The sequence below is a fragment of the Taeniopygia guttata genome, chromosome 25 (assembly GCF_048771995.1).
Source record: "Taeniopygia guttata chromosome 25, bTaeGut7.mat, whole genome shotgun sequence".
NCBI classification, from domain to species: domain Eukaryota; kingdom Metazoa; phylum Chordata; class Aves; order Passeriformes; family Estrildidae; genus Taeniopygia; species Taeniopygia guttata.
In genome coordinates this window covers 7,368,824-7,385,033 of record NC_133050.1, presented here as the reverse complement: position 1 = coordinate 7,385,033, position 16,210 = coordinate 7,368,824, and the positions used below count along the sequence as shown (strand labels likewise).

The 16,210-nt window shown below is 54.4% G+C and overlaps 3 protein-coding genes and 1 long non-coding RNA gene across 7 annotated transcripts; all 4 read left to right on the top strand.

The window, feature by feature from the left end:
- The first annotated feature begins 228 nt into the window (after positions 1-228).
- Positions 229-1,857, top strand: LOC115498526 (uncharacterized). The gene has a single exon (XM_041721156.2). It carries the CDS (start codon positions 460-462, stop codon positions 1,855-1,857), a length of 1,398 nt encoding a protein of 465 aa, XP_041577090.2. The 5' UTR covers positions 229-459.
- Positions 1,858-4,581: 2,724 nt separating this feature from the next.
- LOC121471134 (uncharacterized) lies at positions 4,582-7,050 on the top strand. 4 transcript variants are annotated; one of them, XM_072918516.1, is made up of 3 exons: positions 4,666-4,993; positions 5,130-5,703; positions 5,809-7,050. In XM_072918516.1, exons 1-3 carry the CDS (start codon positions 4,895-4,897, stop codon positions 6,834-6,836), a joined length of 1,701 nt encoding a protein of 566 aa, XP_072774617.1. In that variant the 5' UTR covers positions 4,666-4,894; the 3' UTR covers positions 6,837-7,050. The 4 variants fall into 4 exon arrangements, with proteins under 4 accessions (XP_072774618.1, XP_072774617.1, XP_072774616.1 ...); XM_072918515.1 differs by having other exon boundaries at positions 5,130-6,231; positions 6,322-7,050; XM_072918517.1 differs by lacking the exon at positions 4,666-4,993 and adding an exon at positions 4,582-4,654 and having other exon boundaries at positions 5,130-7,050.
- A 1,989-nt stretch (positions 7,051-9,039) lies between these two features.
- Positions 9,040-10,937, top strand: LOC115498497 (uncharacterized). The gene is made up of 2 exons (XM_030291630.4): positions 9,040-9,130; positions 10,036-10,937. The coding sequence occupies exons 1-2, from the start codon at positions 9,107-9,109 to the stop codon at positions 10,696-10,698; spliced, it is 687 nt and encodes a 228-aa protein (XP_030147490.4). The 5' UTR covers positions 9,040-9,106; the 3' UTR covers positions 10,699-10,937.
- A 3,292-nt stretch (positions 10,938-14,229) lies between these two features.
- Positions 14,230-16,210, top strand: LOC140680596 (uncharacterized). Its single transcript, XR_012051944.1, has 2 exons — positions 14,230-14,352; positions 15,704-16,210. It is a non-coding gene; the product is annotated as an uncharacterized lncRNA (long non-coding RNA).

Below are 16,210 nucleotides of genomic sequence, written 5' to 3'. Positions count from 1 at the left end.
TCGGGGTGCTTCATTCGCTCAGCTTTGTCCTGAGGTGTCCGTGGTCAGAGCCGAGAAGGGTAAGTCCAAGCCTGCCGAAGGGAGGGATTCTTATCTTCCTTTCCTGCTCCCAAAACACAAAAGTTTTGGTAAAAAACCTCTGGTGGGTGGTGGTGGAAGGGCAGAAAAGTTGCTGGGATGAATTTAAATCTCTTGTGGTGCCTTGGTCCCGCCGGACCAAACAGAAGCAGCATCAGCCCGTGCTGCTGAAGGTTGTCTCTCATCAGTATTGAGATGGAGATAAAATGGCTTTGGGATAAGGAGATGGGACCACTTTGGGATAAAAGTCTTTAGAAGATCACCCTGGACACTACAAAATGCTGTTGGGCTGGACTGGGGTCATGGGGCTTGGGAAATTCTCATGAGAACTGGTGGCTGCCCTAGATTAAAAGCTTTTCCTTGCAGGGTCACTGCTCCAAGATGTGCTCCAGACAAAGTGGGTGCCACGGCTGCGGCTGCTGCTGCTGCTGCGGGGGGAGCTACCAGTCCCAGGGCTCCTCCGGCAGGGGAGGAGGCGGATCCTGCTGCGGCGGAGGATCCTCCGGCGGATCCGCCCAGAAGATCATTATTAGCTCTGGTGGCGGAGGAGGAGGCGGTGGTGGATCCTCCGGATGCTGCGGTGGCGGATCCGGTGGTGGATCTTCAAAGAGCATGATGGGAGGTGGAGGCGGTGGTGGATCCTCCGGATGCTGCGGTGGCGGATCCGGTGGTGGATCTTCAAAGAGCATGATGGGAGGTGGAGGTAGTGGAGGATCCTCTGGATGCTGCGGCGGAGGTGGTATGGGAGGAGGGTCCGGTGGCGGATCTTCAGGAACCAAGATCATCATTGGAGGTGGAGGTGGCGGTGGATCCTCTGGATGCTGCGGTGGTGGATCCAGCGGTGGATCTTCAAAGAGCATGATGGGAGGTGGAGGCGGTGGTGGATCCTCTGGATGCTGTGGTGGCGGATCCAGCGGTGGATCTTCAAAGAGCATGATGGGAGGAGGAGGTGGTGGATCCTCCGGATGTTGCGGTGGCGGATCCAGTGGTGGCTCTTCTGGGATGAAGATCATCATGGGAGGTGGAGGTGGAGGTGGTGGTGGATCCTCTGGATGCTGCGGTGGAGGATCTAGTGGTGGCTCCTCAAAGAGTATGATGGGAGGTGGAGGCGGTGGTGGATCCTCCGGATGCTGTGGTGGTGGATCCGGTGGTGGCTCTTCTGGGATGAAGATCATCATGGGAGGTGGAGGTGGAGGTGGTGGTGGATCCTCTGGATGCTGCGGTGGAGGATCTAGTGGTGGCTCCTCAAAGAGCATGATGGGAGGTGGAGGTGGTGGTGGATCCTCTGGATGCTGCGGTGGCGGATCCAGTGGTGGCTCTTCTGGGATGAAGATCATCATGGGAGGTGGAGGTGGAGGTGGTGGAGGGTCCTCTGGATGCTGCGGTGGAGGATCTGGTGGTGGCTCCTCAAAGAGCATGATGGGAGGTGGAGGTGGTGGTGGATCCTCTGGGTGCTGTGGAGGAGGATCTGGTGGTGGCAGTGGGGGATCAGCCCAGAAGATCATCATCAGCTCTGGCGGTGGAGGAGGAGGAGGAGGCTCCTCTGGATGCTGCGGAGGGGGATATGGCGGTGGCTCTTCAGGAGGGAAGATCATCATGGGAGGTGGAGGCGGTGGCGGATCCTCTGGATGCTGCGGTGGAGGGTCCGGCAGTGGCTCCTCAGGCCAGACCATCATCATCAGCTCTGGAGGTGGCAGCGGAGGCTCCTCCCAGCAGAAATGTCCCATTGTCATCCCCCAGACCAAGCAGACCTCCCACTGGCCCTGCCAGCAGAAGTAACAGCCCTGGGCACTCTGTTCCCATTGGGAATGGCTGAGTCTCTGCCCTCCGAGTCCGACCCCAGCACATCCCTGTCCCTTGTGTTCCCTTGGTGCTGCATCCCTGTGCTGTGAGCTCCCAGGTGGCTCCTCTGTGCCATAAATGTGACGGGAAATAAAGATTTCTGTGCACAGACAGAACTGGTTTGTGAGGTTGCTTTTCTCCTTTTGTCAGTTTGCTTCCCAAAACATGAGTAAAACATCCAAAACATTCTGCTGGGAAATGTTCTCCAGCCTCCAGTGCTGGAGCAAGTGCTCATCAACAGATCTTTCCTATATCCAACCTAATTTTCCCCTCTTTCATCCCAAACCCATTCCCTGTGTCCTGTCCCTGAAATTCCTGAGGAAAAGTTCATCTCCAGCTTCCCTGGAGCCCCTGCAGCTCCTGGAAGGTGCTGTGAGGTCCACACAACTTCTCTGCTCCAGGCTGAACATTCCCAACCCTCCCAGCCTGGCTCCATAGGGGAGGGGCTCCTTTTGTCAACTTCTTGGTCTCCTCTGGACATGTTTCAACAATTCCATGTCCTTCTTATGTTGGGGACACCACACTTAAACCCAGCATTCCAAGTGGGATCTCACCAGAGAAGAGGGAAAAAACCCTCCCTCACCATCCTGCCCCCTCTCCTTTGGATGCAGCACAGAGACAGCTGGCTTTCCTCCTAAAGTGGGAAAATCCTCTCAAAAAGACTCCTAAAGTCCTCTTTGGAACTGGTGGGATTAGTCTTGAGTCCAGTAAACTTTAACTTAAGCCCAGAGGGTTTTTGTTCACCTCACAAACACACATGGTAGGGAGGAAACAAAATTAGGAACTGCAGAGATCACCGGCCATGAAACTCTTGAGGGATTGTGAATGACAGATTCCTGCTTTTTGGAGAAAACTGGAGAGTTCTTCTCCAGGATCACGCCCCACATTGTCAGCACCACTGTGCGTGAGGCAATCTGGTGGGAAAAGGGATCCAGGGTGCTGTAGGATCTGACCAGGGATTTGTCCTCTCTCGTATCAACCACCCGCCGAGGTGTTTGCGGTGAGGAGATGAAGATGTGCCGTGACCTGCCAGGCCTTCCCAAGGGCTCCAGGACTGCGGGGAAGAGGGCCCAGGAGAGCATCACAAAACTAAGAACGTGGCCCCAAAGCCTTTTAGATCCACATTTCCCTTTACCCAACACAAGGATCCAAACTTCTCCCTAACCTGGAGAGGTTGTGGTGGTGCCAACCCTGTGCTCCGGCCACGTTTTTCCTACACCTCTGGCAAACAAATCCATGTGGTACAGGTCCAGTGCTTCCAGAGGGTCCCACCCTGGGCTCTCCACACTCTGTGATTTGCAGGAGCTCCTCTCACCACCCCTCCAAAAACCTCCCCGGCCTTTTCTCATCCCTGGGTCAGGACGAGCTGCTCATCCCGGGTGTCCCTCTGTGCCAATGAGCTGCTAATCCCGAGTGTCCCTCTGGGCAAGTTCCTACAGGCTGAAGGCACGGAAGGGATCAAGGTGTTGAGATCCTCAGGAGTACAACACCCACATGTCAGAGCTGGGAGCCAGAACAGCGGTGACACCTCAGATCTGGTGATGAGAACAGAGATAAGGCCACGGGAGGGACTCCCAAGCCGAACGAAGGAAACCCCTGCACGTGTGTCCCCGCTTCTGGTGGCCTGTCCCCATCCCAAGGGTGTCGCGTGTGCGTGTTCAAAGTCACGTTCATGATGACAGCTGGGACCTGTGCTACTGTCACTCATCCCCACAGCCAAAAGCCCGATTAGTCCTTCCTCTACTCAGTGTCCCAGGAGGGCGGATGCTGCTGTCAGGCTCCAAACACGCGTGACACAGAGCCGGTGCTGGGACAACTGTGCTGACAAACTGTCACCCTCCAGCAGAGAACGTATCCAGGTGACTCCCCTGCTCAGGTGTGGGTGGGGTGGCCACTGAAGATGTTCAGAAATGGGTCCTGTTGAGGTAGAGGGGGTGTTTAACATCCTAGAGTTCAAGGGTCAGGTCTTGATGGCCTTCAAGTGCAACTGTGAAAACAGGATTCCAAGGTTTTGCCCACTCCAGCCTGGAGACTGAGACCCCTGGAAGCTGGAGCAGAGCACAGACCTCTGTGGAAATCCAACAGCAACTTCCACCTTGGGGTCACAAAAGACTGGAGGGAAAAGTCCTTTGTCACTATCACCTCACAGCGTCCTCTGACACAGATCTGGGCAGCTCTGAAGGAGGGAACTCCGTTGAGGTGGCACCTCTGGCCTTTCCCTGCAGGATGGATGTGCTCCTTCTCCCCGTCTTGCCAGTCCTTGAGGGGGTTCTCCAAAATTCTCTGTGACTCTGCTCAAGCACATCTTTTATCCTTCTCCTTCCATCACTCTCTGGCTCCGACTCTCCAGTCCCCATCTGCTCAGTCCCCACTCTGTCCTGAGCACCCAAGGAGCTCCATCCCAGCAGAAACACACTGGGGCCCTGCCCAAAGCAGACCCTGAGGTGTCATTTGTCCCAAAAATTCGCAGCGAGGCTCCCGGAAGCGAATCATTAGGCGGAATTAGAGATTGCGGTACAGAACGGGGCTGATGCGCCTCCTTCGCATCGCCTCTGCTGCCAGTGAGTCAAGGACGGAGGCAGCGCGGCCAAGCTCTGTCAATAAATCTCTCAGCATTCCTTAGGGTGTCTCACTTCCCTCAGGAGCGCGATGCAGGGAGTATAAAAGCTCGGCCATCCCAGGGCTCCTCACTCAACCCACACCAAGCATCGCGACGTTCCCACCAGCACTGAAGGTAAGCCCGTGGACACGGAAACTTCTGGAACCTCTACGCACGGAGATCCCTCCACCGGTTTGGCTTTGGGTGTTCTTTGAACTGTGGTGGCTCCACCAAAAACCAGCTGGAGGTGCCAACAGAACTCCCCTTCTTTAGACAGGGGCGTTGCAGGTGGAACCCTGAAAGCTGAACTTTCAGCTGCTGAGTCAGTGTGAGACATCCAGAAGGATCCACACCATCTTTTAGGCGTGTCAGAGCATGTGTGCAAACCTCGGGAAGGGTTCCCAACCTTCCTGCACGCAGAGGTTTCCTGGAACTGTTGTGACCTGCAGAGAGCTCCCTGGGATGTCACGGCAGGTCTCAGGGAGGGAGTTTAAAGTGGGGCTGCAGAAGATGGGACAAACGGGGAAAGTCCTGGGAGCTCTTCCTTCTCTGCTGGAAGGCTCAGCTGCGTCTCCAAGGTTCTCCTTTCTGACAGCTCTTTTCCTTGCAGAGTCACTGCTCCGAGATGTGCTCCAGACAAAGCTCCGGAGGCTGCCATGGGATGTCCTCCCAGTCCAGCGGGTGCCACAGCGGGGGCTCCGGTTGCCACGGGAGTGGCTCCTCCAGTTACCAGTCCCAGGGCTCCTCCTGCTGTGGGGGCAGCGAGGGCTCCGGCAAAGTCATCATCAGCTCTGGTGGTGGAGGTGGATCCTGCTGCAGTGGGGGCTCCTCTGGATACGGGATAGGAGGGGGATACGGTGGTGGCTCTTCAGGATCAAAGAGCATCATCGGAGGGGGAAGCAGTGGAGGATACTCAGGTTGTGGCATGGGAGGAGGGTACGGTGGTGGATCTTCAGGATCAAAGAGCATCATTGGAGGGGGAAGCAGTGGGGGTTCCTCTGGGTGCTGCAGTGGAGGATCCAGCTATGGGATGGGTGGAGGGTATGGTGGTGGAGCTTCAGGATCAAAGAGCATCATTGTAGGTGGAGGTAGTGGGGGTTCCTCTGGGTGCTGCAGTGGAGGATCCAGCTATGGGATGGGTGGAGGATATGGTGGATCTTCAGGATCAAAGAGCATCATTGGAGGTGGAGGTAGTGGGGGTTCCTCTGGATGCTGCAGTGGAGGATCCAGCTATGGGATGGGTGGAGGGTACGGTGGTGGCTCTTCAGGGACAAAGGTCATAATTGGAGGGGGAAGCAGTGGAGGTTCCTCTGGATGCTGCAGTGCAGGATCCAGCTATGGGATGGGTGGAGGATATGGTGGATCTTCAGGATCAAAGACCATCATTGGAGGTGGAGGTTCCTCTGGGAGCTGCAGTGGAGGATCCAGCTATGGGATGGGTGGAGGATACAGTGGTGGATCTTCAGGATCAAAGACCATCATTGGAGGGGGAAGCAGTGGAGGTTCCTCTGGGTGCTGCAGTGGAGGATCCAGCTATGGGATGGGTGGAGGATACAGTGGTGGATCTTCAGGATCAAAGAGCATCATTGTAGGTGGAGGTAGTGGAGGTTCCTCTGGATGCTGCAGTGGAGGATCCAGCTATGGGATGGGTGGAGGGTACGGTGGTGGCTCTTCAGGGACAAAGGTCATAATTGGAGGGGGAAGCAGTGGAGGTTCTTGTGGAGGATCCAGCTATGGGATGGGTGGAGGATATGGTGGATCTTCAGGATCAAAGACCATCATTGGAGGTGGAGGCAGTGGAGGTTCCTCTGGATGCTGCAGTGGAGGATCCAGCTATGGGATGGGTGGAGGGTACAGTGGTGGATCTTCAGGATCAAAGAGCATCATTGGAGGGGGAAGCAGTGGAGGTTCCTCTGGGTGCTGCAGTGGAGGATCCAGCTATGGGATGGGTGGAGGATATGGTGGATCTTCAGGATCAAAGACCATCATTGGAGGGGGAAGCAGTGGAGGTTCCTCTGGGTGCTGCAGTGGAGGATCTTCAGGATATGGCATGGGAGGAGGGTACAGTGGTGGCTCTTCAGGAGGGAAGATCATCATTGGAGGTGGAGGCGGTGGAGGTTCCTCTGGATGCTGCAGTGGAGGATCCAGCTATGGGATGGGAGGAGGATGCAGCAGCGGCTCCTCAGGCCAGACCATCATCATCAGCTCTGGAGGGGGCAGCGGAGGCTCCTCCCAGCAGAAATGTCCCATTGTCATCCCCAGTGTGGTGTCCCACCAGAGCAAGCAGAGCTCCTACTGGCCCTGCCAACAGAAGTAACAGCCCCGGGGAGCTCCGGTTCTGAGTCTCCGCCACGGCTCCTCTTTACCCCAGCCCTGGCTCTGCTGCCTGGTGCTTCCCAGCGTGTCCTCTCCTATCCCCTGGACGCTGCACCCTCGTGTGAGATCTCCAGGATTGCCCTGCCCCGCTCCTGGTGTTGGGGTGCCTCCTGCCACTTTTTACATCCAATAAATGTTACAATTGCTCAAACCTACCCTTTTTTTTGGGAGTTCATTTCTTTCTTGCACTATCAACCTGCACTTCATGGTCTGGGGATGTGGAAATGTCTCTGATGAGATGTTTCACTCCAAAGCCACCCAGTTTATCATCCCATAAAGTTTTGCACCTGCATTTTCCACCTGGGCTCCGTGAGGGAGGAACAGAAGACCCCAAAACTCGAAGGAACCACAGCACCAACACCCTTTGTGCCTGGGCATGGTGCAAACCCTCTGTGTCCTCTGAGGGGCCGGCACACGATGACCACCTCTGGAGGCCTGACGGGAGATGTGACCAAGCCCACCAGGCTCAGCTGGGAAGAGCAGGGACTGGGGATGACCCAAAGGCAGCTGGTGATGCCCCAGGTGGGCAATAAAACCATGACAACCCCCACGGCCTCTCCATCCTCCCCCTTCCTGCAGCAAAGCTGAGAAAACACCCTCAGGCTGTGCCTGGGGAGGCTCAGGGTGGACACCAGGACAGATTTCCTCATGGAAGGATTGTCAGGGTTTGGAGGTTTGGAGTCCCCATCCCTGGAGGTGTTGCCCTGATTTTTAAAAGCATTACGTTTTCTTTTATGGATATTTTTAAAGTTTTTAAGTTCTCATAAAATTTCTTTAGCCTTCTGATCATGTTTACATATTTGAGAGTCAGAGTTCCCACACAATTTCGTGGATAAATAGAATAGTTTACACATTACTCTGTGGGTGGAGAGAAATGATTGATTGATTGATCTTTGGACCAGTGTGGTTGGAGAGGTGGTAATTCCATCCTGCAGTCCGCAGTCACCTCTGGAATTCTATAAATACCAAATGTTTGAATAAAACTGGGTCTTTTTCTCTTTTGAACAAGCATCTGTGTACTCATTTCATGTCCAATAGCGACACTGGAGCTGTCCAGGGAAGGACTGGACGGGGCACTCAGTGCTCTGCGCTGGTTGACAAAGTGCGGACAGGATGGACTCAATGGTCTGGGAGGGTCTTTCCAACCTCAAAGATTATAGAATTCCATGATCTGTACCCAGAGGGAGCCACACCTGCGAACCAGCCAACACAGCCCCGGTTCAGGCAGGAACAAATCCTTCAAAGACCAGCTCCAAATCCTCCTCCCGGCCTCAAATCCCTCCTCCCCAGGCTTTGCACCCTGTCCTGGCAGCCCCACACGTGGATTTCTGCCCGGGGATGGGGCTTTGGCCAGCCCCACGCGCAGATTTCTGCCCAGGGATGGGGCTTTGGCCAGCACCACACGTGGATTTCTGCCCGGGGATGGGGCTTTGGCCAAAGCTGGGACTCTCTGTCCCCGCAGAAGTCCCCGGAGCCGGTCCAGCCCCCGGGAGCTGCTCTCCTGAGCTGAGCTCTCGAGGGCTGGAGCAGCCCGGATCCGCAACCCTCATCAGGCCCCGGAGCTCTTTCCAAACCAGAGGAAGGAGATGAAAAAGAAGGAAGGGAGAGATGTGGAGGCATAATCCTTCATTAAAGCATAATCCTTCATTAAAGCGTAATCCAGCCAGGCTGGGTTTAAGCATGGGGACGTTCACATCTCCGCAAATTCTGCCTTTTAAACTCTCTTAGAGCACCTCCAGCGCCCTGGCAAAATTCCTACTTGGGGCATCAATCACTTTGAACCTTCTGGTTCATATCAAATGTTTTCCTCGGAAAAAATAAAGCTCCCCCTGGAGCCACCGGGGACCCGGCGGGAGGGATCAGATGGTCCCCAGAGCTTCGGGAGCGTTGCCCCACGTCCCCGCTCTCGCTGTGCATTCTCCTACACCCACACCGCCACCCACCTCCCCGGGGCTGGGGCCGGAGGATTCCGGCGTAGCCCAGGGCAGGGGCGCAGGAACAGGCTCATTAAGCACAAGCAACAATTACAGCGGCGAAATGAGCGGTGTGAAGGGAGATATGGATCGGGAGTCAAAGCAAACACTGAAATCGCAGTTCGGTAAATAAATCCTTCTCATTCCCGAGGGTGTCTCACTTCCCATACACGTTAAACGCCATATAAATGTCCCCGAGGCTGATAAAGCTCCTCATTCAGTCGACTTTACCTTCTAAATGTGTTTCCGATGGATGAAGAGGGTAAGTCTCTTTTTTCTCCTGGGATTTTATCCTTTCCTAGTCGTGGGATGCAGCTCATTTGAGATTTGGCTCGTGCTGGCAGCGGGACCCCTCTGCCTGAGCCAAGTCCTCAGGATATGGGTGGGCTCTCGCTCCGTTCTGGATCCAATCCCTGAGGAAAAAGGGGAAATCAAGGCACCAGAGCGGGATAAAAAGGGATGGGCAGGGTAAAAACCCGGATGGGTCTTTGATGGGTTTGCACCCACCCCATGTGGGGACTGCACAACCTTTGTGGGTTTGAATGTGCAGGACACATTTTTATATTATTTAATAACAACCCTGGATCTCAGAACGGCCACAAACCTCTGTGCCTGGGCCAATCACCTTCTATAAAAGAATTTTGGGGCTGCAGTAACAGAGCCAGGGTGGAAACTTTGATCCATCCAACAGCTACTGAGGAACAGAAACAAAGATGCTCCTCGGTAATTTTGCAGCTCTGTGGACATGAAAATGAGTGGGGAAAGCCATGGCAGTTATTAGGGGGGAAAATAATATATTTCAGATTTTATATTTCAGATTTTGGATTCAGAATATATTTCAGCTTTTGGATTCTCTGGAATTTGAGGTAGAAAGAGGAAAGCTCTCCCAGGAAGAGTTCAGATATCCTTGGATTTGAAGGATAGGGACTTGGAGCAACCTGGTCTAGCAGAGGGTGTCCCTGTCCATGGCAGGGGGTGACACTGGATGAGCTTTAAGGTCTTTTCCAACCCAAACCACTCCATGATTCCATGATGCTCTAACAGCTCAGTTTCAAAGCCTGGCATTGTCCCAGTCCCTGGCCACACCACCCGGCACCTTCCCACCTGCCCTGGCACCAACACGAAGCAAAACGGTGCAAGTTTGGGTGTTCTCCCTCCCTCTTCCAGCTTTACCACTATCTCCGGCGGAAATGTTCCCGGCGGAACCGGGGCTACAGCCGGGACATCTCCATGAACCACCGCGGATTCTGCTCCGGGGCCTTCGCCAACCGCCACGGGCACAGCTCCTTCTCCTGCAGCGGGGAAAGCTCCGTCACCTACAGCCGCAGACCCTCGTCCTGCCCGCCCCTGCCAGCGCCAGCCCCCTACAGCATCTCAGGGGGGTACTCGTGGGACACCGGTGGGGATTGCGGGGTCACGTCTGGCTGGGACCCCACGGTGGGGACGATCCCAGTCTACGGCCCCGGAGTGGGAATGGGGTACAGCAGCGAGGACGTGGGCCCGGCCATCAGCAGCGCAGGGGGAGGTGGAGGATCCATCTACCACGGAGGGAATTCGGGAATGGCCGAGGAAGCAGGGGCTGGGTATGGATATTCTGCACCCCTGAGTGACACCCTAAGCACGGGGAGGGTCTCTGAGGGCTCAGGGTACTACGGGGGAGGGTATGGATATGGGACACACGGAGCTGGGACATTCCTCGGCCCAGAGCTCGGCCCTGCGGGCGGGGGATGCGCCCAGGTGGTGCAGCAGAAATGCCCTGTGGTCGTCCCACCCGTCAAGACCCAGCAGTGCAAGCAGAGCACCCACTGGCCCCCCATCCAGAAGAAGTGACCGGCCCAGCAGCCTCTGCCACATCCCCAAAGTGCCCCTGGATGTGCCGCAGTGGAATTTTCCCCCGGAGGTGTCATGACATCACAGAGCTCTGCATTCCTCACGTGGGGCTGTGCTGACTACGGCCGCCCAGGAGCTGCTGGAAAAAGGGGTTTGTGCTGTGGTGATGGGAAAAGATTCTTTTCTCCATCTCCTCTGGATCACGGGTTGGAAAATAAAATCTCACAGCCTGTGGGTAGTTTCAATATTGGGATGATTTCTTTCATTTCTGGCTCCTTCACTCAAAATGCAAATGGGCCCTCAAGGAACCTCTCCAACACAAAGAACCTTTATCTATCTATTTTACACCCAATTTAAATGTAAAATGTATGTTAATACAATTAAAATACAGCACTTTCAGTGGTGAGAGGAGTTCAGGTGCCAGTCTCTTCCCAGTGGTGCCCAGTGGCACAACGAGGATGGCCATAAACCAAACCCCAGTTCCACCTCAGGATGAGGAAGAACTTCTTTCCATGGAGGAGGCAGAGCCCTGGAAGAGCTGCCCAGGGAAGGAGCAGAGTCTCCCCTTCCAGAGACACCCCAGCCCCTCCTGGATGTGTCCCTGTGCCCTCTGCTCCCTCAGGAGATCTCCAGAGATCCCTCCCAGCTCCAACTACCCCAGAATCCTGGGATTCTGTTCTCAACCTCTTGCTGAAGGTGCCGTTGCCACCCCACAGAGCCCCCACGAGCCTCACGAAGGAGATCTGCCAATCTCCCGGGGGATTTCCGCCTGATTGTTATTTACAGCGTGACCTGGCAGTGAAAGGTTGTTTACCTGGCACCAGCTCCCGGCTCCTGCCCCGGAGATTGCCGGGGATGGCGAAACCCCGAGCGCACAGAACCTCGTGCATGAGGCAACTCCAACGAGCTCCTTGGCTTCCTCCCCATAACCTGCTCATGGCATTTCTTGATAGGATCAGGCCCTAAATTAGGCACAGGGACAGGATGGTGCCAGTGCTGGTTGGGATGTTGGGTTTGCTCAACATTTAATCTTCCAGGTCTCTTCTCAGGGGTTGTTTGACTCATCCAAATACTTGTTAGGAAGAGGGGGTAAAAAAACCCACCTGTAGACCTGGGTCCATTCAAAAGTGAGACATAAAATCACATTGTTTGTTTTTTACCTTTCTGCTCTCACCCACCTGGGAGGATTTTGAGCCTTTCAACTCAATAGAAATCCAGAAAACTTTGCCCTGAAACACCAAAAACCCAAATCCTCTGAGCTCTAAACCCGTGTTTGATGCCACAGGATCCTTCACATATAAAGTGTTGTAACATCATCATGTGGGGACAATTAACACAAGATTTTGTCACCAGCCCTATTAAATTCCATTCTAAAATTAGGCAGCGTTATCATTTATTTGCTTTTATTTCTATTTGTAAAATCTGCTACTTCATTATTGCTATTTATGTGGGTTTCCTTCCTTCATTAAGGAAGAAAAAACCTCTGAAAGCTCAAACAAATTCCCAGAGAATTCCACAAAACCAAGCCTGTAGTCTTCAAATATTTCTGTTTATCCAACTGACCGAAAACCACCTCAAAATTTCAGTCCCTCCCAAAAGAAAGAAAACACTTGAAAACCCCATTTCTTAGTCCCTGGTCTTGAGGCTGCTGTCAAAGGGCACTCCCCAGGTTTGGATGGTTCAATATTTAATAGACCCAGGGTGAACAGGTTTGCATCCAAGGTTGGACACGAGGAGTCAGAGCTGTTCCTCCCCAGAGCTCAGCTCCAGCCTGAGGCTGGGAGGAGTCCCAGGCTGGGTTTTATCCTCGGCACAGCACAGCGAGGCACTCCCCTCTCCTTGTGCAACACGCAGGGACGAGTCACCCTCTGAGGAGCTCTGATAACACAGGAGTCATCCCAAAGCCTGATAACACTGAGCTCATCCCCAGCTCCGATAAGCCAGGACTCATCCCGAGCCTGTCGGTGCTTGTTGAACCAAGGCCCCTCTCCTGCAGCTGTTGGTAAACTAAACACGGCCCAGCACTAAACACGGCTCTGGCTCCTGGATGAAAGTCTCCAGCTGGCGCCTCTGGGTAGAAACTCCAGGAATTGTTTCAGTGATAGCAAACAGAGCCACCCCTCAGCTTCAGGGCATCTCTGCCCATCAAAACCTGGTGGCTCCATGAGGGAGTTCAGGTGGGAAATGAGTGAGGACGCAGCAGGAGTCCTGCTGGAATTCCACGCTCAGGAGGGGAAATCAGAACCCGGCGCTGTTGCGAAGCCGTGGTTGCATCCACAATTGCACCACCGCGGTGCTCTGCACCCAGATGCTCCCATCCCGCCCCAGGGAAGAGCTCGGGATGCGTGGGGAGCTCGGATGCGTGGTCTCTGACCCAGCATTTTACTCACAGCTTACTCACGGGTGCAAGGTTTGCACAAGCGGCTTCCGAGGCGCCAATTTCCCATTGCTGCTGCAGAGCCTGGCAAATGAAACAGTAAAATATGAGAAAAATGGAAATTTTCAACACAAAATTCTGTGTGGGGCATCTTGGGGTTGGCCAGGAGAAACATCAGCAATGAAAATCGGTGGTGGCTGTGCCAGCGATGGTGGAATCGCCATGAAATCAGGTGGCACAGAAACTCCAGGAGTAGATGCTCAAGCAGATGGACACAGGTAGGGAATCAGACTCATGGAGCCATGGACCCACAGAAGTTCAGAATCCCTGACCTCACAGTCACAGAATCGCAGAACAGCGGGGGAGCAGGGTCACCTGGAGCAGGTGACAGAGGGACACGTCCAGGAGGGTCTGGAATGACTCCAGACGCCCCAGCTGTTCTGGGTCTCTGCCCCCCTCCATGGGGAGAAGTTCTCCCTCATGTTGAGGAAACCTCATCACATTTTTGGGGAACTCACAGGTAGAAGTCAACACTCCCAACAGTGGCCTGTGCCGCCAGCTGGGTTTGCCAGGTCACCTCCCAGCCAGAGCCTCCCACAGTGGCCACAGACTTTGCCACCCCGGGTTTGTTCCTCTGGGAAATGACCCTGTCAGAGAGGGGACCCTCGGCTCAGTTCTGGCACCTGCAGGGGCCTCACGGGGTGAAAACTACTTTAAAGATGTTTTCCAAGTGCGTCCAACCAGGACTTTCTAAGAATTTGCCAGTTTTCATGGGGAGAACCTGAGAATGGCGGTTTTTCTCCACAAGAACCCCAAGGTTTTCCTCCTGCCAAGACCAGTCGGGGAGGAGTGGGCACTGGGACCTCTCCTTCCTGCCAGACTCCAGGTGAGAGGTTTCTGGAGGACAGGAACCCCAAAACTCACCACCTTTGCCACCCATTTTGCAACCTAAAATTCATCGTGCCGTGAGGGTGAGCCAGCCGGGCCACCCACACGGTTTTCACTCAGAGCCCGCCAGGGCAGGGCGCAATTAAAGCTGTGTAACACGAGGAAGACAATCCAGAACCTGACAAGTCAATCAAAGAAATCAGGTGGAAGGAGCTTTTGATGGTGCTGGGTAATTAGGGGTGGGGCTGTTTTGTAAATACCTTGGTCATTTTTCCCCAGGGGGTTATTGCATTTTCAGGAAGGGACTTGGGAACTGTATAAAAGTCCTTGGAGGGGAGAGCAGCTCATTCACTCATCTCCGCTCCTCCTCCAGAGCCTTCGCAGCCCAGGTGAGTCCCTGCTAACCTTTCATTCCAATGAGATTCCCTGCACTGAGCTGAGCTTTGCTCTGGGGCCATTTCCTGGGGATATTGAGAGCCAAATCCTCGGCTCTGTGGCTGGGGCTGTTTTGTGCTCCCAAAAATTAGGAGTGCCTGTGCTGAGAAGCAAAATTTATTACCTGTAGTTATATTTGAATTACTCTGGTGCTTTCCAGTATCTAATGGGCAAACTGGAAATGCATAAAAGCAAAGAATGGGATTTGGGGATGAATGGGAGACAGCAGGCTGATCGTTCATAAGAAACCTCGGGGTTAAGCTGGGAATTTTAATTGCTTTTATAAACCTGACTCTTTTCCTAAGCTCCTTTGGAAAACATTCAGGAGCTGAAAGTATTACAATGCTCTTGAAGAAATTTAGGGAAGAACAGAGAAGGTGGATTTAAACTGAGGAAGGAGCAGCAGGATCCTCTTCCAGCTCAGCATCCCGGATTCCTTTTGCCTCCCTGAAATCCCTGAAATCCCTGGCAGGAGGCTGGGATGTGCACAGAGGGTTTTCCTCATGCTCAGGAAATTGGGCCTGGAGGGAGCAGAGGACACGAGGAGAGAGGAAGGCAGAGGAATTTATCTTTATTTTGGGCACCTGCCTACGGAAATGGATTTTTCCAGAGCTCTGCCACCAGTCCTGGCTGTGCCAGGGCCCCTCAAGGCTACGAGATTTTGGGATTCTTGCCAAGATGCCTCTTGCTGGTGTGGGATGTCCCAGCATCACACAGAGCACCTGCTCCTCCAGGAGCATCCCGCGATTCAACCAAGGAAGAACAGGGAAATAGCTCCAAAAATAGCAGGGAAATTACTCCAAAAATAACAGGGAAATGGCTCCAGAAATTGTAGGGAAATGGCTCAAAGAATAACAGGGAAATAGCTCAAGGAAGAACAGAGAAATGGCTCAAGGAAGAAAAGGGAAATGGCTCAAGGAGAGCAGGGAAATGGCTCAAGGAGAGCAGGGAAATGGCTCAAGGGAGAACAGGGAAATGGCTCAAAAAATAATAGGGGAATGGCTCCAAAAATAACAGGGAAATGGCTCAAGGGAGAACAGGGAAATTGATTGAGGAAGAATGGGGAAACGGCTCATGGGGCCCAGCAGAACCAGAGGCCAGGGCTCCTGTGGGGACTCGTGGGGGTGTTTAGATGGTCCAGGCTGATCCAGCACTGTGTGAACAAAACCCCAAACTGGGGGAACTGGGCGGACAGAAAGGCAAATGCTGCTGGGCCCTGCTGGGGAATCTGGCCCCAGAGCAGAGCTGGGAGAGATGGGAACCGTGCCCTCCCTGCACCTAATGCCAAACCTCTCTCCCTCCCAGCTTCCCAGCCTTCTCTCCTCCAGCCCAAAGATGTGCTCCCGTGAGAACAGAGGCTGCCACAGCTCCGAGAGCTCCTCCTGCCACGGCGGCAGCTCCTCCTGCCACGACAGCGAGCGCTCCTGCCACGGCTCCGAGGGGGTCGTGTGCCACGAGGTGACCGCGGTGCCGGACGTGACCCCCGTGGTGGTGCTGACCCCGCAGTGCCCGGTGGCCACCGGCACGGGGCAGGTGCCCATGGCCCAGGTTCCGTGCCAGCAGCAGCAGCAGCAGATCAAGCAGCCGGTGCAGTGGCCGCCGCAGCAGCAGCAGAAGTGAAGGGCCCGGAGCTGCTCCTGTCCCCTGTCCCTGAGCTTGGACAGGCCCTGCCTCATCCCTCGGGCCCCTTTCCCTCCTCCTGGGAACCCCAAGTGGCATTCGTGCGGTGGAACTGGGATTTGTTCTTCGTTCCCTGCTCCTGTCTCCAGTAGCAAAGGTGTGATGTTGAATTAAAACCTAAAGCTCATCAAA